At 44.7% G+C, this 21759-nt stretch overlaps 1 protein-coding gene across 1 annotated transcript in view; it reads left to right on the top strand.

Annotated features, from left to right (window-relative positions):
- EFCAB6 (EF-hand calcium binding domain 6) overlaps positions 1–21759 on the top strand; it is a 167896-nt gene that overhangs the window by 115899 nt on the left and 30238 nt on the right. The window contains exons 22-25 of the mRNA XM_084811856.1: positions 6133–6321; positions 12684–12839; positions 16934–17132; positions 19950–20138. Of these exons, the coding sequence (XP_084667982.1) occupies positions 6133–6321; positions 12684–12839; positions 16934–17132; positions 19950–20138 (733 nt within the window). The remainder of the gene's footprint in view (positions 1–6132; positions 6322–12683; positions 12840–16933; positions 17133–19949; positions 20139–21759) is intronic.

Here is a 21759-nt window from a genome sequence, read left to right as displayed (position 1 = left end):
CATAGGCCACAATCCTAAACTCATTTTACTAGGAAGTAAGTTCCATTGCACCCAGTGGGATGTACTTCTGAGTAAATATGTTTAGGGTCATATCGACAGTTCTGCTATTTATTCTGTATTGCCCGTGCGGAATCCACAAGTGCAGAATGTACCTGTGCGGATTCTGATTTAGTTGAGCTGGTGGGGTGGCTCAGAACGTTCAGTTCCTCGGAGTATTGAGCCCTAGTCAGGCATTCGCCAAACATGGAACCCATGAGTGAAGAAAGGGGCAGGGGGATTGCACTGTTGGCCCTGCCCCAACATCCTGTGTGGCATTGGCTAAGCCCCCTAAATTTCTGCAGCATGGCCCCTCTGCACCCTTCTCCGCACATAGGTACTCATAGAATCATAGAATAGTAGGGCTGGAAGGGGCCTACAAGGCCATCGAGTCCAACCCCCTGCTCAATGCAGGAATCCAAGTCAGAGCATCCCTGACAAATGGCTGTCCAGCCTCGTCTTGAAGGCCTCCAGTGTGGGAGAGCCCACCACCTCCCCAGGTAATTGGTTCCATTGTCGTATTGCTCTTACAGTCAGGAAGTTTTTCCTGATGTTCAGCCGGAATCTGGCTTCCTGTCACTCGAGCCCATTATTCCGTGTCCTGCACTCTGGGATGATCAAGAAGAGATCCTGGCCTTCTTCTCTGTGACAACCTTTCAAGTACTTGAAGAGTGCTATCATATCTCCCCTCAGTCTTCTCTTCTCAAGGCTAAACATGCCCAGTTCTTTCAGTCTCTCTTCATAGGGCTTTGTTTCCAGTCCCCCGATCATCTTTGTTGCCCTCCTCTGAACCCTCTCCAGTTTGTCTGCATCCTTCTTAAAGTGTGGTGCCCAGAACTGGACGCAGCACTCCAGATGAGGCCTAACCAGTGCTGAGTAGAGGGGAACTAGTACTTCCCGGGATTTGGAAGCGATGCTTCTATGAATGCAGCCCAAAAGAGCATTTGCCTTTTTTGCAGCCACATCACATTGTTGGCTCATATTCAGCTTGTGATCTACAACAATTCCAAGATCCTTCTCGCTTGTAGTGTGGTTGAGCCACGTATCCCCCATCTTGTAACTGTGCATTTGGTTTCTTTTTCCTAGGTGCAGAACTTGGCATTTATCCCTATTAAATGTCATTCTGTTGTTTTCTGCCCAGTACTCCAGTCTATCCAGATCACTTTGAATTTTGTTTCTGTCTTCCAAAGTATTAGCTATCCCTCCCAATTTTGTGTCATCTGCAAATTTGATCAGCATTCCCTGCACCTCCTCCTCCAAGTCATTAATAAAAATGTTGAAGAGCACTGGGCCCAGGACTGAGCCCTGCGGTACCCCACTCGTTACCTCTCCCCAGTTTGAGAAGGTCCCATTGAGAAGCACTCTTTGAGTCCGATTCTTAGCCAACTGTGGAGCCACCGGATCGTTGTTTCATCTAGCCCACTTTGAGCTAGTTTGCTCATCAAGATATCATGGGGCATTTTGTTGAAAGCTTTGCTGAAATCGAGGTATATGATGTCTACAGCATTCCCACGGTCTACAAGGGAGGTGACTTGATCAAAAAATGAGATCAGATTTGTCTGGCAGGACTTGTTTTTGACAAATCCATGTTGGCTTCGAGTAATCATGGCATTGTTGTCAAGGTGCTTCCAGATGGATTGCTTTATGATCTGCTCCAGAATTTTCCCAGGGATTGATGTCAGACTGACTGGTCTGTGGTTCCCAGGTTGCTCCTTTTTACCCTTTTTGAAGATAGGGACAACGTTAGCCCTCCTCCAGTCATCTGGCACTTCCCCCGTCCTCCATGATTTCTCGAAGAGAATAGACAGCGGTTCTGAGAGTTCTTCTGCCAGTTCCTTTATGACTCTAGGATGCATTTCATCTGGCCCTGGAGATTTGAACTCATTCAAAGTAATGAGGTGCTCCTTGACCATATGCCTGTCGATCTCAAGCTGCAATCCTGCCCCTTCAGCCTGTACTTCGCCTTTGCCAGGGGGGTCATAGACCCTCTTTTGGGAGAAGACTGAGCCAAAGTAGGAATTGAGCACCTCTGCTTTTTCTTTGTCATCTGTTATCGTTTTGCCATCCTTATTTAATAGCTGAACCACCATTTCTTTCCTCTGCCTTTTACTATGCATGTAGCTGAAGAAAGCCTTTTTGTTATTTTTAACATCCCTCGCTAACCTCAGCTCATTCTCAGCTTTAGCCTTCCTGACGCCATCCCTGCAATTCTGTGCTATCTGCCTGTACTCTTCCTTTGTTACTTGGCCTTCTTTCCACTTCCTATATGTGTCCTTTTTTGTTTTCAGGTCATCCCTAAGCTTACTGTGAAGCCACATTGGCTTCTTCTGTTGTCTTCCACCTTTTCTTCTTGTTGGAATTGCTTGTGATTGTGCCTTGAGAATTTCCTTTTTTAAAAGCTCCCACCCATCTTGGACGCCTTTTCTCGCTAGCATTGCTTGCCATGGGACCTTACTGATCATTGTTCTGAGTTTATGAAAATCAGCTTTCCTAAAATCCAGGGTACGCGTTTGACTACACTCGGCTTTTGCTTCCCTTAGAACCAAGCACTCAAGTACAACATGGTCGCTTTCCCCCAGAGTTCCTGTAACTGCTACTTTATCCACTAAGTCATCTCTGTTGGTTAGGATCAAGTCAAGGATAGCCGATCCTCTAGTTCCTTCCTCTACTTTCTGTAGGAGGAAGTTATCCGCCACACAAGTCAGGAATTTCCTGGAGGGGCCATGTTTTGCAGATTTTGTCTCCCAACAAATATCGGGGAAATTGAAGTCCCTCATTACTACTACATCATGCTTCCTTAAAACATTGGCTATTTGCTTTTCAAAAGTTTCATCCTTGTCTTCTCCTTGATTGGGTGGCCGGTAGTAGACTCCGACCACCAGGTTCCTTTTATTCTTTGCTCCATTTATTTCAACCCAGATGCTCTCGATGGGGCTACCAAGCTCCTCCTCCTGTATTTCTGTGCAGAGATATGTATTTTTCACATACAGTGCAACCCCACCTCCCTTTCTGTTCCCCCTGTTCTTTTTGAACAAGTTATATCCTTCAATTGCTGTATTCCAGTCATGAGAGTCATCCCACCAAGTCTCAGTTATACCTATCAGGTCATAATTTCCCTCTTGTATTAAGAGTTCAAGTTCGTTCTGTTTGTTTCCCATACTCTGGGCATTAGTATATAGACATCGAAGACCATGTGCTTCATAGTCTGGCTTTCTTCCTACATGTGTCTGAAGACTATTATTGGGTGCTATCAGAGCTGTTCTCTCCATTGCAGTGCATGCGCCTATGTCCATCGTTACCCCCAACATTACATCTCCCTTCCCCGTAGGATTCAGTTTAAAGCCCTCCTGATGAAGTTCTTCATGCTGTGGCCAAACACATTCTTCCCATCCTTTGTGAGGTGCAACCCATCCCTAGCCAACAGCCCATCTTCCAAGAAGTATAGCCTGTGGTCCCAGAATCCAAATCTCTCTCGTCGGCACCACCTTCGTAGCCAGTCATTCACCTGGAGTATTTTTCGTTCCCTTTCTATCCCTCTTCTAACTACTGGAAGGATGGATGAGAAAACTATCTGGGCCCCAAAGTTCTTGAGTTTCCTTCCCAAAGCTTCAAAGTCTGACGTGATCTCTTCGTAGCTCCGCTTGGCGGTATCATTTGTTCCCACATGGATGAGAAGAAAGGGATACCTGTCAGTGGGCTTTATGAGCGCAGGCAACCTTTCAGTCACATCTCTAATCTGTCCTCCCGGGAGACAACATACCTGGCGAGTCCATGGGTCTTCGCGACATACTTGGGTCTCGATCCCACGCAGCAAGGAGTCTCCCACTACTACCACTCTTCTCTTCTTCTTCTTGTAGGCCTGGGTTTCATCGCCTCTGTTTGACTGACCTTTAGCCTCTTGCTCACTCTCATGCAGGTTCCCCTGTGATTCTTCCTCTGCAGGCTGTCCTCCAGTCTCATCTGCAAGTACCTGGAATCGGTTCCACAGCTCCACTGCTTCCACCGGTGCAGAGTGGCGTCTAGTTCTTCTTCTCCTAACTGTCACCCTTTTCCAAGGAGTATCCTCTATTCCATTTTTCTTCACCTCAGCATTTCCCACTGCCTCATCTTGCTGTTGCTCTTCAAGCTTCTGGTCTGCCCTTTGCTGCTGTAGTTCCCCCATTCTGTCCAAGAACTCTTCGTGTTCTCTTATTCCCCGGAGGGTCGACAGTCGCCGCTCCAGTCCACTTACTTTTTCCTCCAGCAGCGTGATCAGCTTGCACTTGTTGCAGGTGTAGGCCATGTTGTTCTCCGGCAAGAAAACAAACATTGCACACACCTTGCAGGTCACCACCACTGGAGAGTCTTGTCCTTCCATAGCGTCTTTTCCCTTTTTGTGTCTAGCTTTGTGATTGTTCTAGACTAGCCTGTGCCTGCTCCCCTACTCAGTAGAGGTTAAAAGCAGAGTCCCACTGGTGTGAAAGTGTGTGTTACAAGACAAATAAATGGAAAAAAGTTAGTTAAAATAAAAAATTAAAATAATAAAAAAAAAATGTTAGGGGCCTCCCCCTTGACCTCCCCTGCCGAACTCCCCTGGCCAACTCCTGTTTGCTCCCCCTGTCCGCTCGCTCTGTTCGCTCGCTCTCTGGGAGCTTGCCTGCTTCTGTAGTCCCTGGACCAGCTGGAGCAGCTTGCTCTGCTCTGCTCTGCTCTGCTCAGCTGGGAGGCGGGAAACAGACTGAAGCTTCCCGCCCACTCAGCTGCTGGGAGTACTCAGGCCACACCCCTCCAATTCAGTTGGAGCTCTCAGAAGCACCTGGTGAGCTCACAGCCAATCAGAATGATAAAGGGCAGCGCCCTGGGCTTCCTGCAACCCACTTACCTCTTAGCCTCTGTCTCCTTTGTCTCCTTTGTCTCTTCAACCACTGCAACTCCCCTGGCCAACTCCTGTTTGCTCCCCCTGTCCGCTCACTCTGTTCGCTCGCTCTCTGGAAGCTTGCCTGCTTCTGTAGTCCCTGGACCAGCTGGAGCAGCTTGCTCTGCTCTGCTCTGCTCAGCTGGGAGGCGGGAAACAGAAATACTGTCTGTGTGCATTGAACACCCGAATAAGTTTCTAAACAGCTTGCAATCCAACTTATGTGAGGGACAAGAAATCTGTCAGGGCGGCTGGCATTAAAACTTCACACACAGAATGCTGAAGACTGGGGAGAGGTCAGAGAAGGCAGGGAAGCTAAGAGACACATAGCAAAGAGGCTGGAGGAAGGGTTTGAAGTAATTGGTTTAAGAAAGAGGAACCTGGAGGAATGCTAGGTAGAGAATGAGGGCTGCAGGAAAGCGAAGAGGAGATAGCACACTAAGGCAAGAAGAGGCCAATCAGAGATGGCCCCCTGAGGAAATTCCAGAATGTTTCGGGATAGGAAGGGCTGTACGCTATCGTGAGCAGGGAGAAATGAGTGCTGGTGGGCTGGTCAAGAGACAAGTGCCTTGTGCAGGCAGTCACCTGCAACACAAGCAGGGCTAAAGTAAGGCCAAACATGCCTACAAACCTGTGTGACTGGGAACCTGTGGCGAGCTTTGGCTATTGGGCTGCATAGATATTTAATAAACAAATAAAATAAATTATAAGAGCGTTCTAAAAGTTCAACCAGAGCTCAGAAAGTTAATAAACCCAGTAGGGTGGTTTGTGGTCTGTGTGTTTCATATCACTTTCAGACACATGAGCCGTTCTTGGTGAATGCTCTGGCACATAGGTGTGTGTGGAATCACTGATTGTGAGTAGATTCAACAAGATGATATATGGGAAGTTGGAAGCATATTTAAACATTTCACTGTATCAGACTAGGGCCCAATTCCAACTCATGCTCTGTATCCAAGGCAGCTGGATAACTTTGAAGGAGCACAAATGAAAAATATTATGTCATAATACATATTTGGGTAATGCCCACTAGCATAGATGGCTTTAAAAATGATTTTACTTATCTCCTAATGTGGTTCCCTGCATATTCTTCCATGGAGGAATCCGGCTTAGAATGCTCAGGAGTCAGTACCTTACTAAATTGGGCCTGTAAAGGTTAGTAACTCATAAAAGGAAATATGTGTTCCCTGGTATTTTTAAAGGTATGACATCAATGCAAAAGGCTACCTTACCCATCAAGAATTCCTGCAAAAAATGGGTGTGCAGAATGTACCTCCTGACACTGGCCTCAACAAGCGGATTATGACAGAGAACTACATACGCTTTATGGATCATTACAAAAGAGAGGAAAGGAAGCACCTTGACATCAATGAGATTATAATTAAGATCAGGTAAGTAAACTGCTTTAGCATTGCTATTGTGCTTATAGGATAATGAGCCTTTCTACACGAGGCATTTATTGTGCGCTTGTGATTCATGGTAGTTTGTGGGTGCTTTACACGACGACATCATCCTCCAGGGCTTCTCCTATTCGTTGCAACCATTATAGCGGGGGGTGCGGGTGGTTTCTAATGAGGAAAGTCTGGTACTTCCATGAACGGCAGCATGAAACTCTGGTGTATTTGTGAAATTCCAATATACCACAGCACCACCTAATGGTTGCGTAATGGAACATATAGAAAGGCAGAGAATGAAAAACGCTGGAAAAAAATGTGTGAAGGAGCCTAACTTAATCCCACAAAAAATCCAGAAGCAGAAGCCTTGGCAAAGTGGTGGATTAAAAGCCTCATGCAGAAAAGCCCAATATTTGTTAGTATGGTTCTTTATTTATGAAGATGTGGCCATCGTCATCCTCCTAGTGGGCAGCAGACAGTTATTTTAAATTTCTCCATACTTGAGGATGTTATTGTCTGATTATACAGAAGTGTCTATGTCAAGTAAGCAAAAAAGACAGGGCCTTGCCCAAGGAGCTAACAATTTAAATTTCACAAGTGGTGGGAAGGAAGGGAGAGACAACAGTAACATCATCTCTGAGCTGTTAGACTTCTCCAAGGAAAGTGAGAATCAGTCTTGATGTTAATTTTTGCCATGTGGGATTGGTATTTTGGTGGAGTGTTTCTCATCCTGTGGCCATATCTGCTGTGGAACTCACTGCATGAGTTGGTCCCATCGCTGTGAATTTTTCCACAAAAGAATCCACATAAATAATGGCCACCAATGAGGGAACCCCATTGCATGTGTTCTACTTTGCTATATGGCCACAAAGTGGGAAGCTCTATTGCTACTTTTACGCTATGGCAAATTAACCTTTGGACCTTGCTGAGTTCCCCCACTGCCCAACCAATTAAAATCTCTGGTTTACGTCCAAGGAAAAATGGAAATAATATTTGTCCCATCAACATTTATCTATTTTAATGGTGATGCCAATAACAGAAGGGGACCTCTCTCTATAATGGTACTAGCATATTCTTTGTTCTCCTATTACAAAACACCACCTGTATTACCCTAGCTAAAGCCCTAGCTATTCATAGTGCAGAACCTAAATGCTTTTGTATGCTGCTCTTTCAATTTCATCCTAAATGTTTTGTAAAATGTGTTCATTAGCTTATAGTTTAGGCACAGTTCAACTGACAAAGGGGTCTGAGAAACTTAATATTCAAGAAGGGGGGAAATCTGGGTGTATAATTTTTTCCTTTTGTTTTAACTCAAGAGGAACAAATACCCCAAATTAGAAACATTTGAACAGTGATTCTCCAGCACTTCAAGGGAAATACAAAACATTTGCAAGTGAAGATTGGGTGGTGGGCTTTTTGTTTGGGGGTAGGGGGTGGGGGTTGGCAGCCTGGCTGAATCCATAGTTTAAAACATATACTTGGTGCTCAATTTTTCTGCCACGATTGGAATAATTACTGCTTGGCAACCATTTACTCAGTCCAAGAAACGGCTGAATGTCTCAGTTTTCTAAAAATAAGGATAGAAAGAAAGGTTTTGATTGCCCTTTTTTTTTTGTTTTGATCTGGAAGGTATACGTGGAATGTAACAGCAGCAATGCGAAGCTATCATTTTAGCTACTTAGGCATGTAACACGCAACTGAAAGGGATTCCAGATTGTTGCTCCTGCTGTTATTCTACTGCAGTTTTATGTGGTTGTTGTTCTTCAGTCACTAAGTCGTGTCCGACTCTTCGTGACCCCATGGACCATAGCACGCCAGGCCTTCCTGTCCTCTGCTCGCTCCCGGGGTGTGCTCAAGTTCATATTCATTGCATCAGTGATGCTATCTAGCCATCTCATCCTCTGCCATCCTCTTCTCCTTTTGCCTTCAATATTTCCCAGCATCAGGGTCTTTTCCAGGGAGTTTTCTCTTTGCATTAGGTGGCCAAAATATTTGAGCTTCAGCTTCAGGATCTGTCCTTCCAATGAGCACTCAGGGTTGATTTCCTTTAGGATGGACTGGTTTGACCTCCTTGCAGTCCAGGGGACTCGTAAGAGTCTTCTCCAGCACCACAGTTTGAACGCATCGATTCTTCGGCGCTCAGCCTTCCTTATAGTCCAGCTCTCACAGCCATACGTTGCTACTGGGAAAACCATAGCTTTGATTATACGGACCTTTGTCGGCAAGGTAATGTCTCTGCTTCTTACTATGCTGTCTAGGTTTGCCATAGCTTTCCTCCCAAGGAGCAAGCGTCTTTGAATTTTTAAAGCGCCTTTTAATTTCACGGCTACAGTTATCGTCTGCGGTGATCTTGGAGCCCAAGAAAATAACATCTGTCACTGCTTCCATTTCTTCCCCTTCTATATGCCAGGAAGTAATGGGGCCAGATGCTTAGTTTTTTTAATGTTGAGTTTCAAACCAGCTTTTGCACTCTCCTCTTTCACCCCCAACAAGAGGCTCTTTAGATCTTCTTCGCTTTCTGCCATTAGGGTGGTATTGTCTACATATCTGAGGTTGTTGATAATTCTCCCAGCAATCTTAATTCCGACGTGTGATTCATCCAACCTGGTATTTCTCATGATGTACTCTGCATATAAGTTAAATGAGCAGGGCGACAATATGCAGCCTTGTCGTACTCCTTTCCCAATTTTGAACCAATCAGTTGTTCCATGTCTGGTTCTTACTGTTGCTTCTTGACCCTCGTACAGGTTTCTCAGGAGACAGGTAAGGTGGTCTGGTACTCCCATCTCTTGAAGAATTTGCCAGAGTTTGTTGTGATCCACACAATCAAAGGCTTTAGCGTAGTCAATGAAGCAGAAATAGACATTTTTCTGGAATTCTCTTGCTTTCTCCATGATCCAGCGAATGTTGGCGATTTGATCTCTAGTTCCTCTGCCTCTTCGAAACCCAGCTTGTACTTCCGGTAGTTCTCGGTTCACATACTGCTGAAGCCTAGCTTATAGGATCTTGAGCATAACCTTGCTGGCATGTGAAATGAGTGCAATTGTACGGTAGTTTGAACACTCTTTGGCATTGCCCTTCTTTGGAACTGGAATGTAAACTGACGTTTTCCAGTCTTGTGGCCACTGTTGAGGGTTCAAAATTTGTTGACATACTGAGTGCAGCACTTTAACAGCATCATCTTTTAGGATTTTAAATAGCTCAGCTGGAATACTGTCATCTCTACCAGCTTTGTTATTAGTAATACTTCCTAAGGCCCACTTGACTTCACTCTCTAGGATGTCCGGCTCAAGTTCAGTGACTGCACTGTCATGGCTATCAGGGACATTAAGATCTTTCCTGTATAGTTCTTCTATGTATTCTTTCCTCCTCTTCTTAATCTCATCTGCTTCTGTTAGGTCCCTGCCTTCTTTGTCCTTTATCATGCCCGTCTTTGCACAAAACGTTCCCTTGAGATCTCCGATTTTCTGAAGAAGATCTCTAGTCTTTCCCATTCTATTGTTTTCCTCGATTTCTTTGCATTGTTCATTTAAGAAGGCCTTCTTGTCTCTCCTTGCTGTTCTCTGGAACTCTGCATTCAGTTGGATATATCTTCCCCTTTCTCCCTTGCTTTTCGCTTCCCTTCTTTCCTCAGCTACTTGTAAAGCCTCATCAGACAGCCACTTTGCTTTCTTGCATTTCTTTTTCTTTGGGACGGATTGAGTTGCTGCCTCCTGAACAACGTTACAGACCTCCGTCCATAGTTCCTCAGGCACTCTGTCTATCAGGTCTAATCCCTTAAATCTATTTGTCACCTCCACTGTATCTTCATAAGGGATATGATTGAGGTCATACCTGAATGGTTTAGTGGTTTTCCCTACGTTCTTCAATTTCAGCCGAAATTTTGCAACAAGAAGCTCATGATCTGAGCCACAGTCAGCTCCAGGTCTTGTTTTTACTGACTGTATAGAGCTTCTCCATCTTTGGCTGCAAAGTACATAATCAGTCTGATTGCGATATTGACCCTCTGGTGATGTCCATGTGTAGAATCGCCTCTTGTGCTGTTGGAAAAGAGTGTTTGCCATGATCAGCGTGTTCTCTTGGCAAAACTCTATTAGCCTTTGTCCTGCTTCCTTTTGTACACCAAGGCCATGCTTGCCTGTTATCCCGGTGATTTCTTGACTTCCTACTTTAGCATTCCAGTCCCCCATGATGAAAAGGACATCTTTTTTTGGTGTTAGTTCTAGAAGGTGTTGTAGGTCTTCATAGAACCGATCAACCTCAGCTTCTTCGGCCTCAGTGGCTGGGGCATAGACTTGAATTACTGTGATGTTGAATGGTTTGCCTTGGATTCGTACTGAGATCATTATATTATTTTTGAGATTGTACCCCAGTACTGCTTTTCCCACCCTTTTGTTGACTATGAGTGCTACTCCATTTCTTCTAAGGGATTCTTGCCCACAGTAGTAGATATGATGGTCACCTGACTTAAATTCGCCCATGCTTGTCCATTTTAGTTTGCTGATTCCCAAGATGTCGATGTTCAATCTTGCCATCTCATGTTTGACCACCTCCAGCTTACCTTGATTCATTGATCTTACATTCCAGGTTCCTAAACAATATTGTTCTTTACAGCATTGGATTTTCTTTTCACCACCAGACACATCCACAGCTGAGTGTCCTTTTGGCTTTGGCCCAGCCGCTTCACTCTTTCTGGCGCTACTTGGAAATTCCCTCTGCTCTTCCCCAATAGTATATTGGACACTTTCCGACCTGAGGGGCTCACCTTCCAGCGTCATATCTTTTAGCCTTGTGATACGTCTCATGGGGTTTTCTTGGCAGGAATACTGGCGTGGGTTGCCATTTCCTTCTCCAGTGGACCACATTTTGTCAGAACTCTCTGCCATGACCTGTCTGTCTTGGGTGGCCCTGCACGGCATAGCTTATGGCTTCACTGAGTTACACAAGCCCCTTCGTCACAACAAGGCAGTGATCCATGAAGGGGAGTTTTATATGGTACTTAGAATCTAAAGATGCTGTCAAGGATCAAGAACAACGTAATAACTGTGATGCAGATGATGATACTGTAACATTTATATAGTGCATAGAATAATAGAATGGTAGGGTTGGAAGGGGCCTATAAGGCCATCGAGTCCAACCCCCTGCTCAGTGCAGGAATCCAAGTCAGAGCATCCCTGACAGATGGCTGTCAAGCCTCGTCTTGAATGCCTCCAGTGCGGGAGACCCTTAATTGTTTAAGAGCATGTTAATTGTTTATAGTGCTTCACATACGCTGAGGCTATTCGCATGACACATTCTATGGTAAGGCTGCAGGGTGTGTGCAGTCTCCATTTTGAATATGCAACGCCCACTTGGGGGTTGTCATGTCATGCAAACCAGGCAAGCGTGGGTTATGCCAGGGGTAAACAACCCTCACATAACCCATGGTCTATTTTAGGGTTGTGTGAGGGTAGTTAAACCCTCACATAACCCACGCTCAACGGGTTCGCACAACACGACAGCCCCCGAGCATATGCAACCTGGTGCCCACAGGCACCACAGCTTGTTGTGGTTAAATAATCCACGATGAGCCAAGGCACGCTGTCTGAACCCAGTCAGAATGTCAGTATTCCTTATAACTGCCCTTTATGGTAGGCCTGCATTATTATCCCTATTTGTAAACGTGGAGTGGAGGGATGAGGCTGAGAGAACAGTGGCTTGTCTAAGGCCACCTGTGAAGTTCATGGCTGAGGTGAACCAGGGACTTCCCTGTCCACAGCTCAGATGCTTAGCAGTAGCTCTGTCACCTTGCAGCCCAGAGACTGGGCGTAGATGTTTAAATCTCCCATTAGACAAAGCAGGTTTCTCCTGCCCATTCCCCTGCCCCTCCCCTCCCTCACTTGTTCTGTGGCACTCGAGGGAGGGGAAGACATAAGTATTGGGGAGCAAATGGGTGAAGGGGTTAGAGCTGCTCTGTCTCCCATTTGGCAACCTTAGCAGCCCCTCAGTTTCACTGATTTTCTCTGTTCTGGCATCGCAAGCTGGATATGATAGAGGCAGAATGTCTGTTCTTTCTGCCCAAACCTGCCACACTCCCATACTAAAGCATGGCTTCACAACGTGTGACCCACCAAGCCGCTCGCGACCCCATCAGCCATGTATTGCAGCTGCTAGCTGACTGAAACCCCACAGCTTCTCCAGTCTGCTGCAGTCAGGAAAATCAGGAGGTTTATTGAGTCCCTGGTAAGCCAAGATACATGGCTGGTAGGCTGTGTTGCGCTTGTTGAGTCACATGTTGTACGGGCCTGATAGGAATTTTGCAAGCCAAGAAATTAGAATATTTAACGAGGAAGCTAAACTGGAAATTGACTTTCTTTTAGAGAGAAGTACCATGAACGCTCCCAAGACTTCCACAAGGCCCTTTTGCAACAGGATAAAAACAAAGAAGGCTGCATATCAGTGGGCAATCTACGCAAGATGCTGGAATACTTTCACTGCTGCCTTGGCTATGAACAGTATAGTGAACTTCTGTACAGGTTATTATGATTGTCACAACTTTAATGGATCTAACTTAGTTGAGTACATTTATTAAGTATATGTGCAGTCAATGCACTAACACCCTCATCTTCCACATGCTGATCATAACATACATCCAATAGATTTAAATGCATATAGAGTTGGGGTGACAACTTTTTTTCAGTTTGCCTTTCACTGAATGATCAGCCTATCAGCTTGGTCATTTTGAACGAGTGGGATTTGAACTTTTCTTTCATCAAATGTATTAGATAGCAGATTCCACCAAAGTATTTTAATTTAAGGTAGATTTAGTTTTCAAAGCATCTACATTCCCAATTACCTTCCCTGCCCCCCTCCTCCAAGTGGTATACCTGCAATTTCTGCAAAACCCAACTTGTTGTGTTCATTTGATTTGCCTTTAACACAGTAAATAGTTCAAGAAATTAGTAAGATATCCGTTTAATTTAATTTCATGGTTGATTTTAGAAAAAATATATTTATTTTTACCTTGCAAAAGCTGAAGAGGGAGACAGGCCAACAATACCATTACTCTGCAACAATTTCAGAGATAATGCTTTTACTAATTGTGGCTGGTCCACTAAGAAATATAGTTCTTTTTATTCCTTGTTTTCTGAGACCAGACAGCAATAATAATGGATACTTACACTACTGGGAAAATATATGCATTTTGTATAGAAAGTTAACATCAGGCTTTTTATGTGAGCCCAAGGAATAGGCAATAACTAATCAGAGCAGAGAATTCAAGGGACTTGTTAGATGTAAAAAAAATCTACCTTTCTATGCAGAGGAAATCTTAAAATGCCATTGATTATATGAGAGTGCAAGATTCAGTAGAATTACACCCCAAAGAAGACTTTTCCCCCCTTTACTTTTGGAAGGAGTAGAAGGAGAAGAAAAACCTAAACAAAATCTTTTCACTCCACCTATAAATTGAGTGATTAAGCTCCCTTGAATTAAGCCTCTAATAAGAATTTTTTGCTGCATGCTTCTTTCCTCAAAGACTTTTTGATGATAAACACTTCCATTCATTGTAATTTTCTGCAGACTAGTCCTTTCCAGATCGGAAAGAGTCTTTTCTCCCCCCACCCCGCCTTAAATAATAGAGTAGATTAGCATATGCATTTGGTTTTATTACTAAAATTTTAATACCAACTTGGCAATTTATTCCTCCACTGAAGTGCGTTGATTATTTCTTTTTCCACTGAGCCTCTAACATCTGAGCCAGCTTGACACAGGCTAATGCGTGGATTGGAGTGTTCTGCAGCTGCAAGATGCAAAAGCAATGCTCTTGAATGTGCTGGGGGTGGGGTGGGGGGGTTAGTAGCAGATATTTGGGTCTGTGCATTATATTCCAGCCCCTATCAAGGCTCCTTTTTGTTAAAATAGTTTCTTACCCACTTAATTAGTTATTGTTGCCAATGAATATTCTGGCAATGGGTCATTTTGGAGAGAGTCATCACTGAGTGATTTACAGTGAAAACAGGCCACAAGAGGTACTTCAGTGTAATCCTTTAATGCCAGAAATGGGACTTCTGCTCCAGATCTACACTATTGATCTTGGCTGAATTTAAGAGTTTCTTTGCAATATCCTCTGAGAACTGTGTGAGGAAGAACGCAGGACCAACCCTATCATGAGGCAGAGTAAAGCCTCCAGGTGGCTGCAAGAGCAGCACATTGTCACTTATTCCCCTTATTCTTACGTTTTTGCTGTAGCAGGGTGGTGTGGGGACAGGCACCGTTTGGTTTTTCCAGTGCAGGCACCAACATTTCTTGGCCTGAAGATATTACTGTCCTAAAGTAAGGATATAAAAAAGCCCTTCCTGACTTCTACGATAAGGGGCCAGGACTAGCAGGGATTGGCACCCTCAGGCAACTGCTAGGGGCTCAGCATCCCGGAAGGTTGCAGAGCTGACCTGCCGCTGTGAAAGAGGAACGGCAGCTGCCGCCTCTTGCTGGCCCGCTCTCTCTCACAGCGGTAGGACGTCCCCCTCAAGCACCTTCCTTGGCACTGCACTGCTACCTCTGGTGGTAACTTCTCCTCGCTCTCCACCAGACAGAGGCAGAGAACCAATGCAGTGCTGATTGTCCAAGTCAGGGGTGGGCGTGTCACAGGAGGGGAGAGGCTTCGGGGCAGGGCCGCACCCTGTTAACATAATCTAGCTTGGTGGTGAGGACAATCTGGCCCCTGCAGCAAAAGAGGTCATCCACCCCCGGTCTATACCAACTGGCAGCAGCTCTCCAGGGTTAGACGGGAGTCTTTCTCAGCCCAGACTGGAGATGAGAAGAATCTTGAACCCGGGGCCTTTTGCATGCAGATCACTGAGCTGTGGCCCTCTCCTCGGAGCTGTCCAGCCTGCACTGTCTCCTTTTCTTTCCTCTCTTTTGCCATCCCACAATTCCTTCAATGTTTGAGAAGCAGGTTAGAAAGGTTTTGGAGACAGGGTTGAATGTGAGTACTCAGTCTTATCAGCACAGCAGCCTTCTTATCTTTAGGGATGACTTACTTTGGTGGATAGGAATTCCTGCTTATGAGCAAGTCACAATTACTTTCTCATGGTCACATGCACAAACACACACACACACACTCAATCCCATCAGGCACCTTGCCGGAACCAAACTACTTACAAGGCCTGGTCAGGCCTACTTTCACAATCCCCCCTTGGGCCTATCAGGTTCACCATCTATGTTTGTATTGTTATCAGTTCTTCAATTCTCTCCCTAGTGACCTCTGCCATGTCCCCTCTTCGATGAGCTTCCGCTGGGCTTTAAAAACCTGAGTTTTCAGGCGGGCATTTGGGGTGGGTTAGGGTTTTTTAGAGCGGTGTTGTTTCATTATGTTTTTTTTTCCAGTTGATTATGTAAATTTGTTATTAGTACTGTATGTCACCTAGAGCGGCTGGGTAGCCGGCCAGATGGGCGGCTAATAAATCACATAAATACATACATACGTACATACATTTCACTGAAAAACAGTGAACAAGTATGAAGAAGCAATGGGCTTGGGTCCTCTTTTTCCTCAGTGCAATAAATGTTTTTGGCTAAATGTTCAGAAAGACCTCATCTTGGTTTTATTTTACATATCCCTTTTAAATTGAACTCAGTAAAGGGAAATTAGCATCAGATAAATTCCTTTGAATTAGTATGTAACGATAGCACTAAGCAGTGATGGAAGCAAAAGACTGGGTAAGCAGCATGGGTGGGTTCTAAAAATGCCAGACAGCTCTTTGAGCTAGGGATGGTCCACACCTATGTAACACCACTCAGAGTCCCATCTACTTGATTACCCAAACTTTAGGGACTTGCCGCTGACTGTGCGAACTGGCGTCATTGCATCAGGTGTGATGCAAGTTGATATGAAAGTTTTCTTGTGACAATTCATCTGGGAAAGCTGCCCTGCACATGCAGGTCAACACTTCATGATGTCATCAAAATAATGAATGTGGATATGTAAACTCAATCCTGTCCTTTCCTGAAAGCACAAAATGTTGTAGAATGTTTAGTGCTGATGCTTACCCTAATTATTCTTTACTTTCTGCTTATGACAGCTCCACTTGACTATGTTATGTAAAGAGCCTTCTTCCCCTGGGAGACTGAACAAAGCTGCAGCAATTTGCTGGACTTTTTCACAGAGCTCCCTTCTGCGTTCAACTTTTAGTGGCTGAGGTTAAGCAGCAGATACAGAAGGGCAGGAGAAGGAGGAATAACCCTGTCCTTTCCTGGATCCTTTAATTTTTGCTGGGATATTATAGTGTTGTTTTAAAATCTCTGTGGGGTTTTGGGTTATTCTCCAACAAAACCTTTCAGGATTTGCAAGATAGAAATCCAAATAACTGAATAATCAGTTTAAATATATGCAAATGGAAAATTGCTTATTGCCTGGTATTGTAGCTGAGCTAAAACATAAAAAAAGAAAAACAAAAGAAAACTCTCAGCTGGCTGGCACGAGAATACTGTCATCAATTTAAAACTAGCCATGTAGCAATCCTAGAACTATACAAAGACCTATAATGGAATGATTAGTAGCAGCAGCTTTAGTAGCAAGACTTTGGATATAAGAAATAAATCTTCAGTCTTCCGTTCCTTTTTTCCTTAGCTTAGGAATTAGCATACAGGACAACAAGATTTCATATTTTGATTTTCTAAGAGCTATTGATGATCGTGGAGCATTCAAACGATGGAGAAGGAATACTGTTCCACCTGTACCGCCCATTAGCTTCGTGCAACTCAGCATAGAAGAAGCCATGACAAAAATAAAACAGATAGTTACAGCTTCATCTGATTTGTTATACAAGGTAGGTGGCATGCAGTCATCACAATTTATTAGCAAATGCCCATCATTATGACAAGGAGAGGGAGGGCAATTTCATGGCCCTTGGTTGGACCCTGAGGACACAGGCAATGGGGCAGGAGTCCTGCACAAAGAGAGCCCCAGAAATACCCGCAGGAGGGGAGCCACAGGAGCTCGCACTGCTGGTATCTTCTTTGCCTGCGCAAGTAGCCCTCCCCGCTTCTCTGACTCAGGATGACTCCTTCTCAGAACCTGAACAGTGTGAGAGAGCCCCTCACTGCTACCCAGTCGCACTGAAGCCAGTGCCTGGAGAACAGGGCATGAGCCCTTTAGCTTTCATGGGGAGGGGAGGCAGAGTTCGAGACAACTGTGAAAACCCACAGCTGGTTCCAGACAATTGCTAGAACAACATCCTGGGCTTGTCACCATGTCTCTGATCATTGGGGTGCTTCCAGATTAGGCTTTTATTGTGCAATCGCCCTGCTCATTCACAACATCTTACAGGGGGTCTGGACAACGATGTCTTCCACTTGTAACGCTCCAGTGTTTTCCCGACGCTCTTTCCACCCTTTTTCTTACCAATCTTTCTTGATGCTTAACCCTGGGAGGCAGCAATCTAGAATCCCCCTCCCTCCATAGGGAGCTGACCAGGGTCCTGATCTCCTGTTATTGATCTAGCCTGTCCTCTTTTCAAGTCCCACACATTCTTGGCTTGGAATAGGATAGGAAGGGACAAAGAGATGTGTTGCACCCTGCAGTGGGGTTGCTCCTAGTGGAAGTGAAGCCACTCAGCGTCAGAGTGCTGGTGACCAGGTGAAGCCTCCACTTCAGACAGTGCACCAAAGAGAAGCTCTGTAGAAGAGACTGGAAGGCATTCACCTGTATGGCGGGGGGAATTAAAAAGTGCACTCAGGGACACCATTGGAGTGTCCAATGTCTAGGGTAAGATTTTTTCTCCCATTCAACTGTGTCTCTGACCCATTAAGAACTGACCCCATCTGCAGAGGCCAATCCCTTTGTCTTCAAGCCTCTTGTTCTTTGTTATGATGGAGTCAGTACTAGAGCATGAGGGAACCCAGAAGCTGGCTTGTAGGTAGATCCACTGATGAAGGTGGATGCACTGGTCTAACACAATGGCTCCCCAGGTGATGTCGGACTTCCAGGGGCAGCACAAACAGCTCTCAGAGAAAGAGCACGTTTCTTACATCTCCTGTTGGGTGTGTATGGAGACAAAAGAAGGAAGGTGATGGGTCAGAACTGTTCCTCTTAATCAGTGCAGTAAGGGAAGTTGCATGCTTTGTGCATTGTAACCACTCAGAAGACCAAGGGAGCCATACTCTTTTTTTTTTTTTGCAAATGTTGCTTCCCTAAAGCAGTGGTTCTCAAATTGGTCTTCAGCTGTGGCTGCAGGGAAAAACATGAAATGTGTCTGTTTTAAAAGAAATGGAACAAAAGAGCTGTGTTATACCACATCAGGACATTGTTCTGCCTATGCCACTACTCTGTACTTGGACAGCAGTGCCTCTCCTGGACTCTCAGCAGCCTTCAACACCATGAGCTTTGGTATCCTTTCGGATATTGTGGTTTTAATGTTCTATATATTTTAAATTGTTTTATTGTGTGTTGTTTGGTTTTAGTTTTTGTGAACCGCCCAGAGAGCTTCGGCTATTGGGTGGTATAGAAATAAATAAATAAATAAGCTCTCTGGAATGGATATGGGAGACACTGTGTTTCTGTGGTTCTGTTCCTACCTGGAGGGCCAATTCCAGAAGGTGGTGTACAGAGGAGGGTACTATTGCTTCGCCCCATGGCATTTATGCTGTGGAGTCCCATAGGTTTCTATCCTGCCCCACAACTATTTAAAGTTCTACATGAAACCACTGAGTGAGGTCGTCTGAGAATTTGAATGTGGGTGACACCCAGTTCTATTTCTCTTTTACATTTGACTTAGGTGAGCCCAGTGGAGATGCTAAGTCAGTGTCTGGGAGTGGTACTGGACTAGATAAGGGCCAAAAAACTGAAGCTCAATCCAGACAAAGCAGCAGTACTGTTAGCAGGTTATTCTTCTGCACAAGGAGGTAGTATTCAGCCCGTACTGGACAGGGTTGTTCTGCATTACCTTGGTAGGATCAGGAGCACAGTCTGGGATGAATGCGTTTATTTCCAGTCAGTTTTGCAAGTATTCCATCATAAGTCCCTTCCGTCCAATTTCTTCATCAGTCCGTGGTTGTTTTCAAACCGCAATAAAAGTTGCACGTAGCTTTCCCTAACAGACACATTTTACATGCAGCTTTCCCTAACAGACACATTTTTGTTAGCAGTTTTTGATGTATATACCAAAAAGTGTGATAGGTGAATGAGGCTAATACATGTTTGCACATACTCGTCAGAGATCCAGGATTGGCCGCAGCTCCTTGTCAACCTTGATTGGCCATCCCATAATGGTTAGAAAGGGTAGGTTCCATGGCTTGATAGATGGCATGTCTTCTCTCATTCTGGCTAGGCTCTCAAAGCATTGTTCAGCACCCAGGTCTCTCTGGCTGCCTTTGGTTGCTATGGAGGCCTACTGTAAACAGCCTTCCCACCTGACACTCCTGCCAGAGGAGAAGCAGTTCTTTGAACTGTTCAGCTAACTAGATGCTTGAACAAGTATTCATTGGGAAATCCGTAGCATCATTTCATATGTAGAACATTTGAAGTGGCAAAGGGATGTGCGTTGCCTATACATTTATCTCTGTCATTCAGTAATAGCCTCGCTAGAGAGAAATCACTTTCTCACATACCAGCCATTTAGAGATAGAATTCTTTTTTCTGTTTGCAGGCATTTTCTGCTTTTGACAAGGAGCATACAGGGGCAATTTCGACCCTGGATTTCCGGCAGGTGCTTCACCACTTCTGTTTCACGCTCTCAGAAAAGCAATTCAACCATCTCCTCAAACTTCAGCGACTTCGTGGCAAGCACTCCATAGACTGGAAATATTTTCTACAAAAATTCAACTTCTTCTCAGAGGTAAGAATGGCAATAAGACTCCCTCAAATGGAACTGAGGTAGGGGGCTTCCGTTATCCTCCGGTCAGGAACAGGTTTGCTTATTTGTTTGTTTGTGTGTTTAACAGGGGGGCAGAGTTTGAGCTGAAAACACTTCAAAGCCAGCAACACTGGTCCATTGACTCACCCCCACAAGAGCCAGGATGCTGACAATTTTGGTTTTATTTTTATTTTGCCCTACCTGCAATGTACTCAGGGTGAGATAGATAGATAGATGGATGGATGGATGGATGGATGGATAGGACTTTTTTCCATTTTGTCCTGACAACAATTCCTGTGAAATAGGTTAGGCTGAGAGAGCATGAACTGGCCCATGGTCAACTAGTGAGTTTCATACATAAACAGGAATTAAACACAATTCTCCCCAGCTAGTTCAACGCTCTATCCACCTCACAACATTGGTTCTCCTAGGCAAAGGGCTCTTGACACCCCTCCTCACCGCTGTGAATGGCAGCAGACGCACTGGCAGAGCCCTCTTATACAGTCCAGCTACTTTCTTCCAGACTTAGGCAAATGAGAGGGATCTACTGACATGCAGAATGAGAATAAGCCTCTATTTACAGGGAGTTTGACAGTCCTAGGCTTGTGCCTCAGATCACATGGGCGGACGCAGCTAAGCTGCATAATAAGAGAGCGGCTTAGGCTTGAAGTTACGCGGGGGAATGGTGGGAAGCCTCCAGAAGTGAAGTTGAGCTCCTTAGGCCTCTAATTGCCTGTCCCTGTCTATCCCAGTCTCTTTGCTGTTCCATGGCCTAATCCTTTCACCAATCAGAATACTTTTTGAGAGACAAACAAAATAGGTAACACTTTGCAAGCCAAAGTGTGTATTTTCATGTGATACAACAAGACTCTCTGTGCAGTACACCATCCCTCACCTTAAGCTATAGCTCACATGATAACAACACACATTTGTTTTTGCTGTTTTTGAATTCTAGGAAGATGCAGCTGGGACTGCAATTAATTAACTTTGCAAATAAGACCATTTTTTTTACCACCCTCTTTTTTGTCCATATATACCTTTATTTAAGTCTAGAAGAAGAAAAGAACAGTCAACTTTTGTGAAATACCTTCCCTGGAAACTGTTGTCTCCATTGTTTTATCTGCTTTAGCCCTAAATCATCCAATAAAAACCTGTCTCAAGAAAGGATACTTTGTATTTAAGAGAATCACAGGTGGGCACCTACTCTTCCAAGACATCACACATTTCTTATTAAGACACCTTCACTTTCATCCATTTTGAGCTTCTAGTCCTTAATATAAAGCTATCCATCTCTATGCCCCTGAAAATACTTGTATGTTCCCCCTTCTTTCCTCCCTAGCTATACGTTACACAATGCCCTCTTTATCCCTTTTTACAGCACTTTTTGTGTCTTCTCCCATATTTGCTCTTATGCCTAGCGCAGTATTCCCCATCTGTGTTTATCACGCTAGTCATACTCTAGCGTCTGGTACCCAGAGGTAATCTGCCCATGCACATGGGTGTTCCACTTATCTGTTATTGTTCATAGCTGCTATAGGCCTATGCTTCACAAATGTGAATTCCTTCCTTAAAGCCCTCTAAGTCCCAAGTTACACATTATCAC

The sequence above is a fragment of the Heloderma suspectum genome, chromosome 7 (genome assembly GCF_057233095.1).
Source record: "Heloderma suspectum isolate Gila_16-S chromosome 7, 16-S_ref, whole genome shotgun sequence".
NCBI lineage: Eukaryota > Metazoa > Chordata > Lepidosauria > Squamata > Helodermatidae > Heloderma > Heloderma suspectum.
The sequence above is the reverse complement of the archived record's forward strand: the minus strand, read 5'-3'. Positions and strand labels throughout refer to the sequence as shown.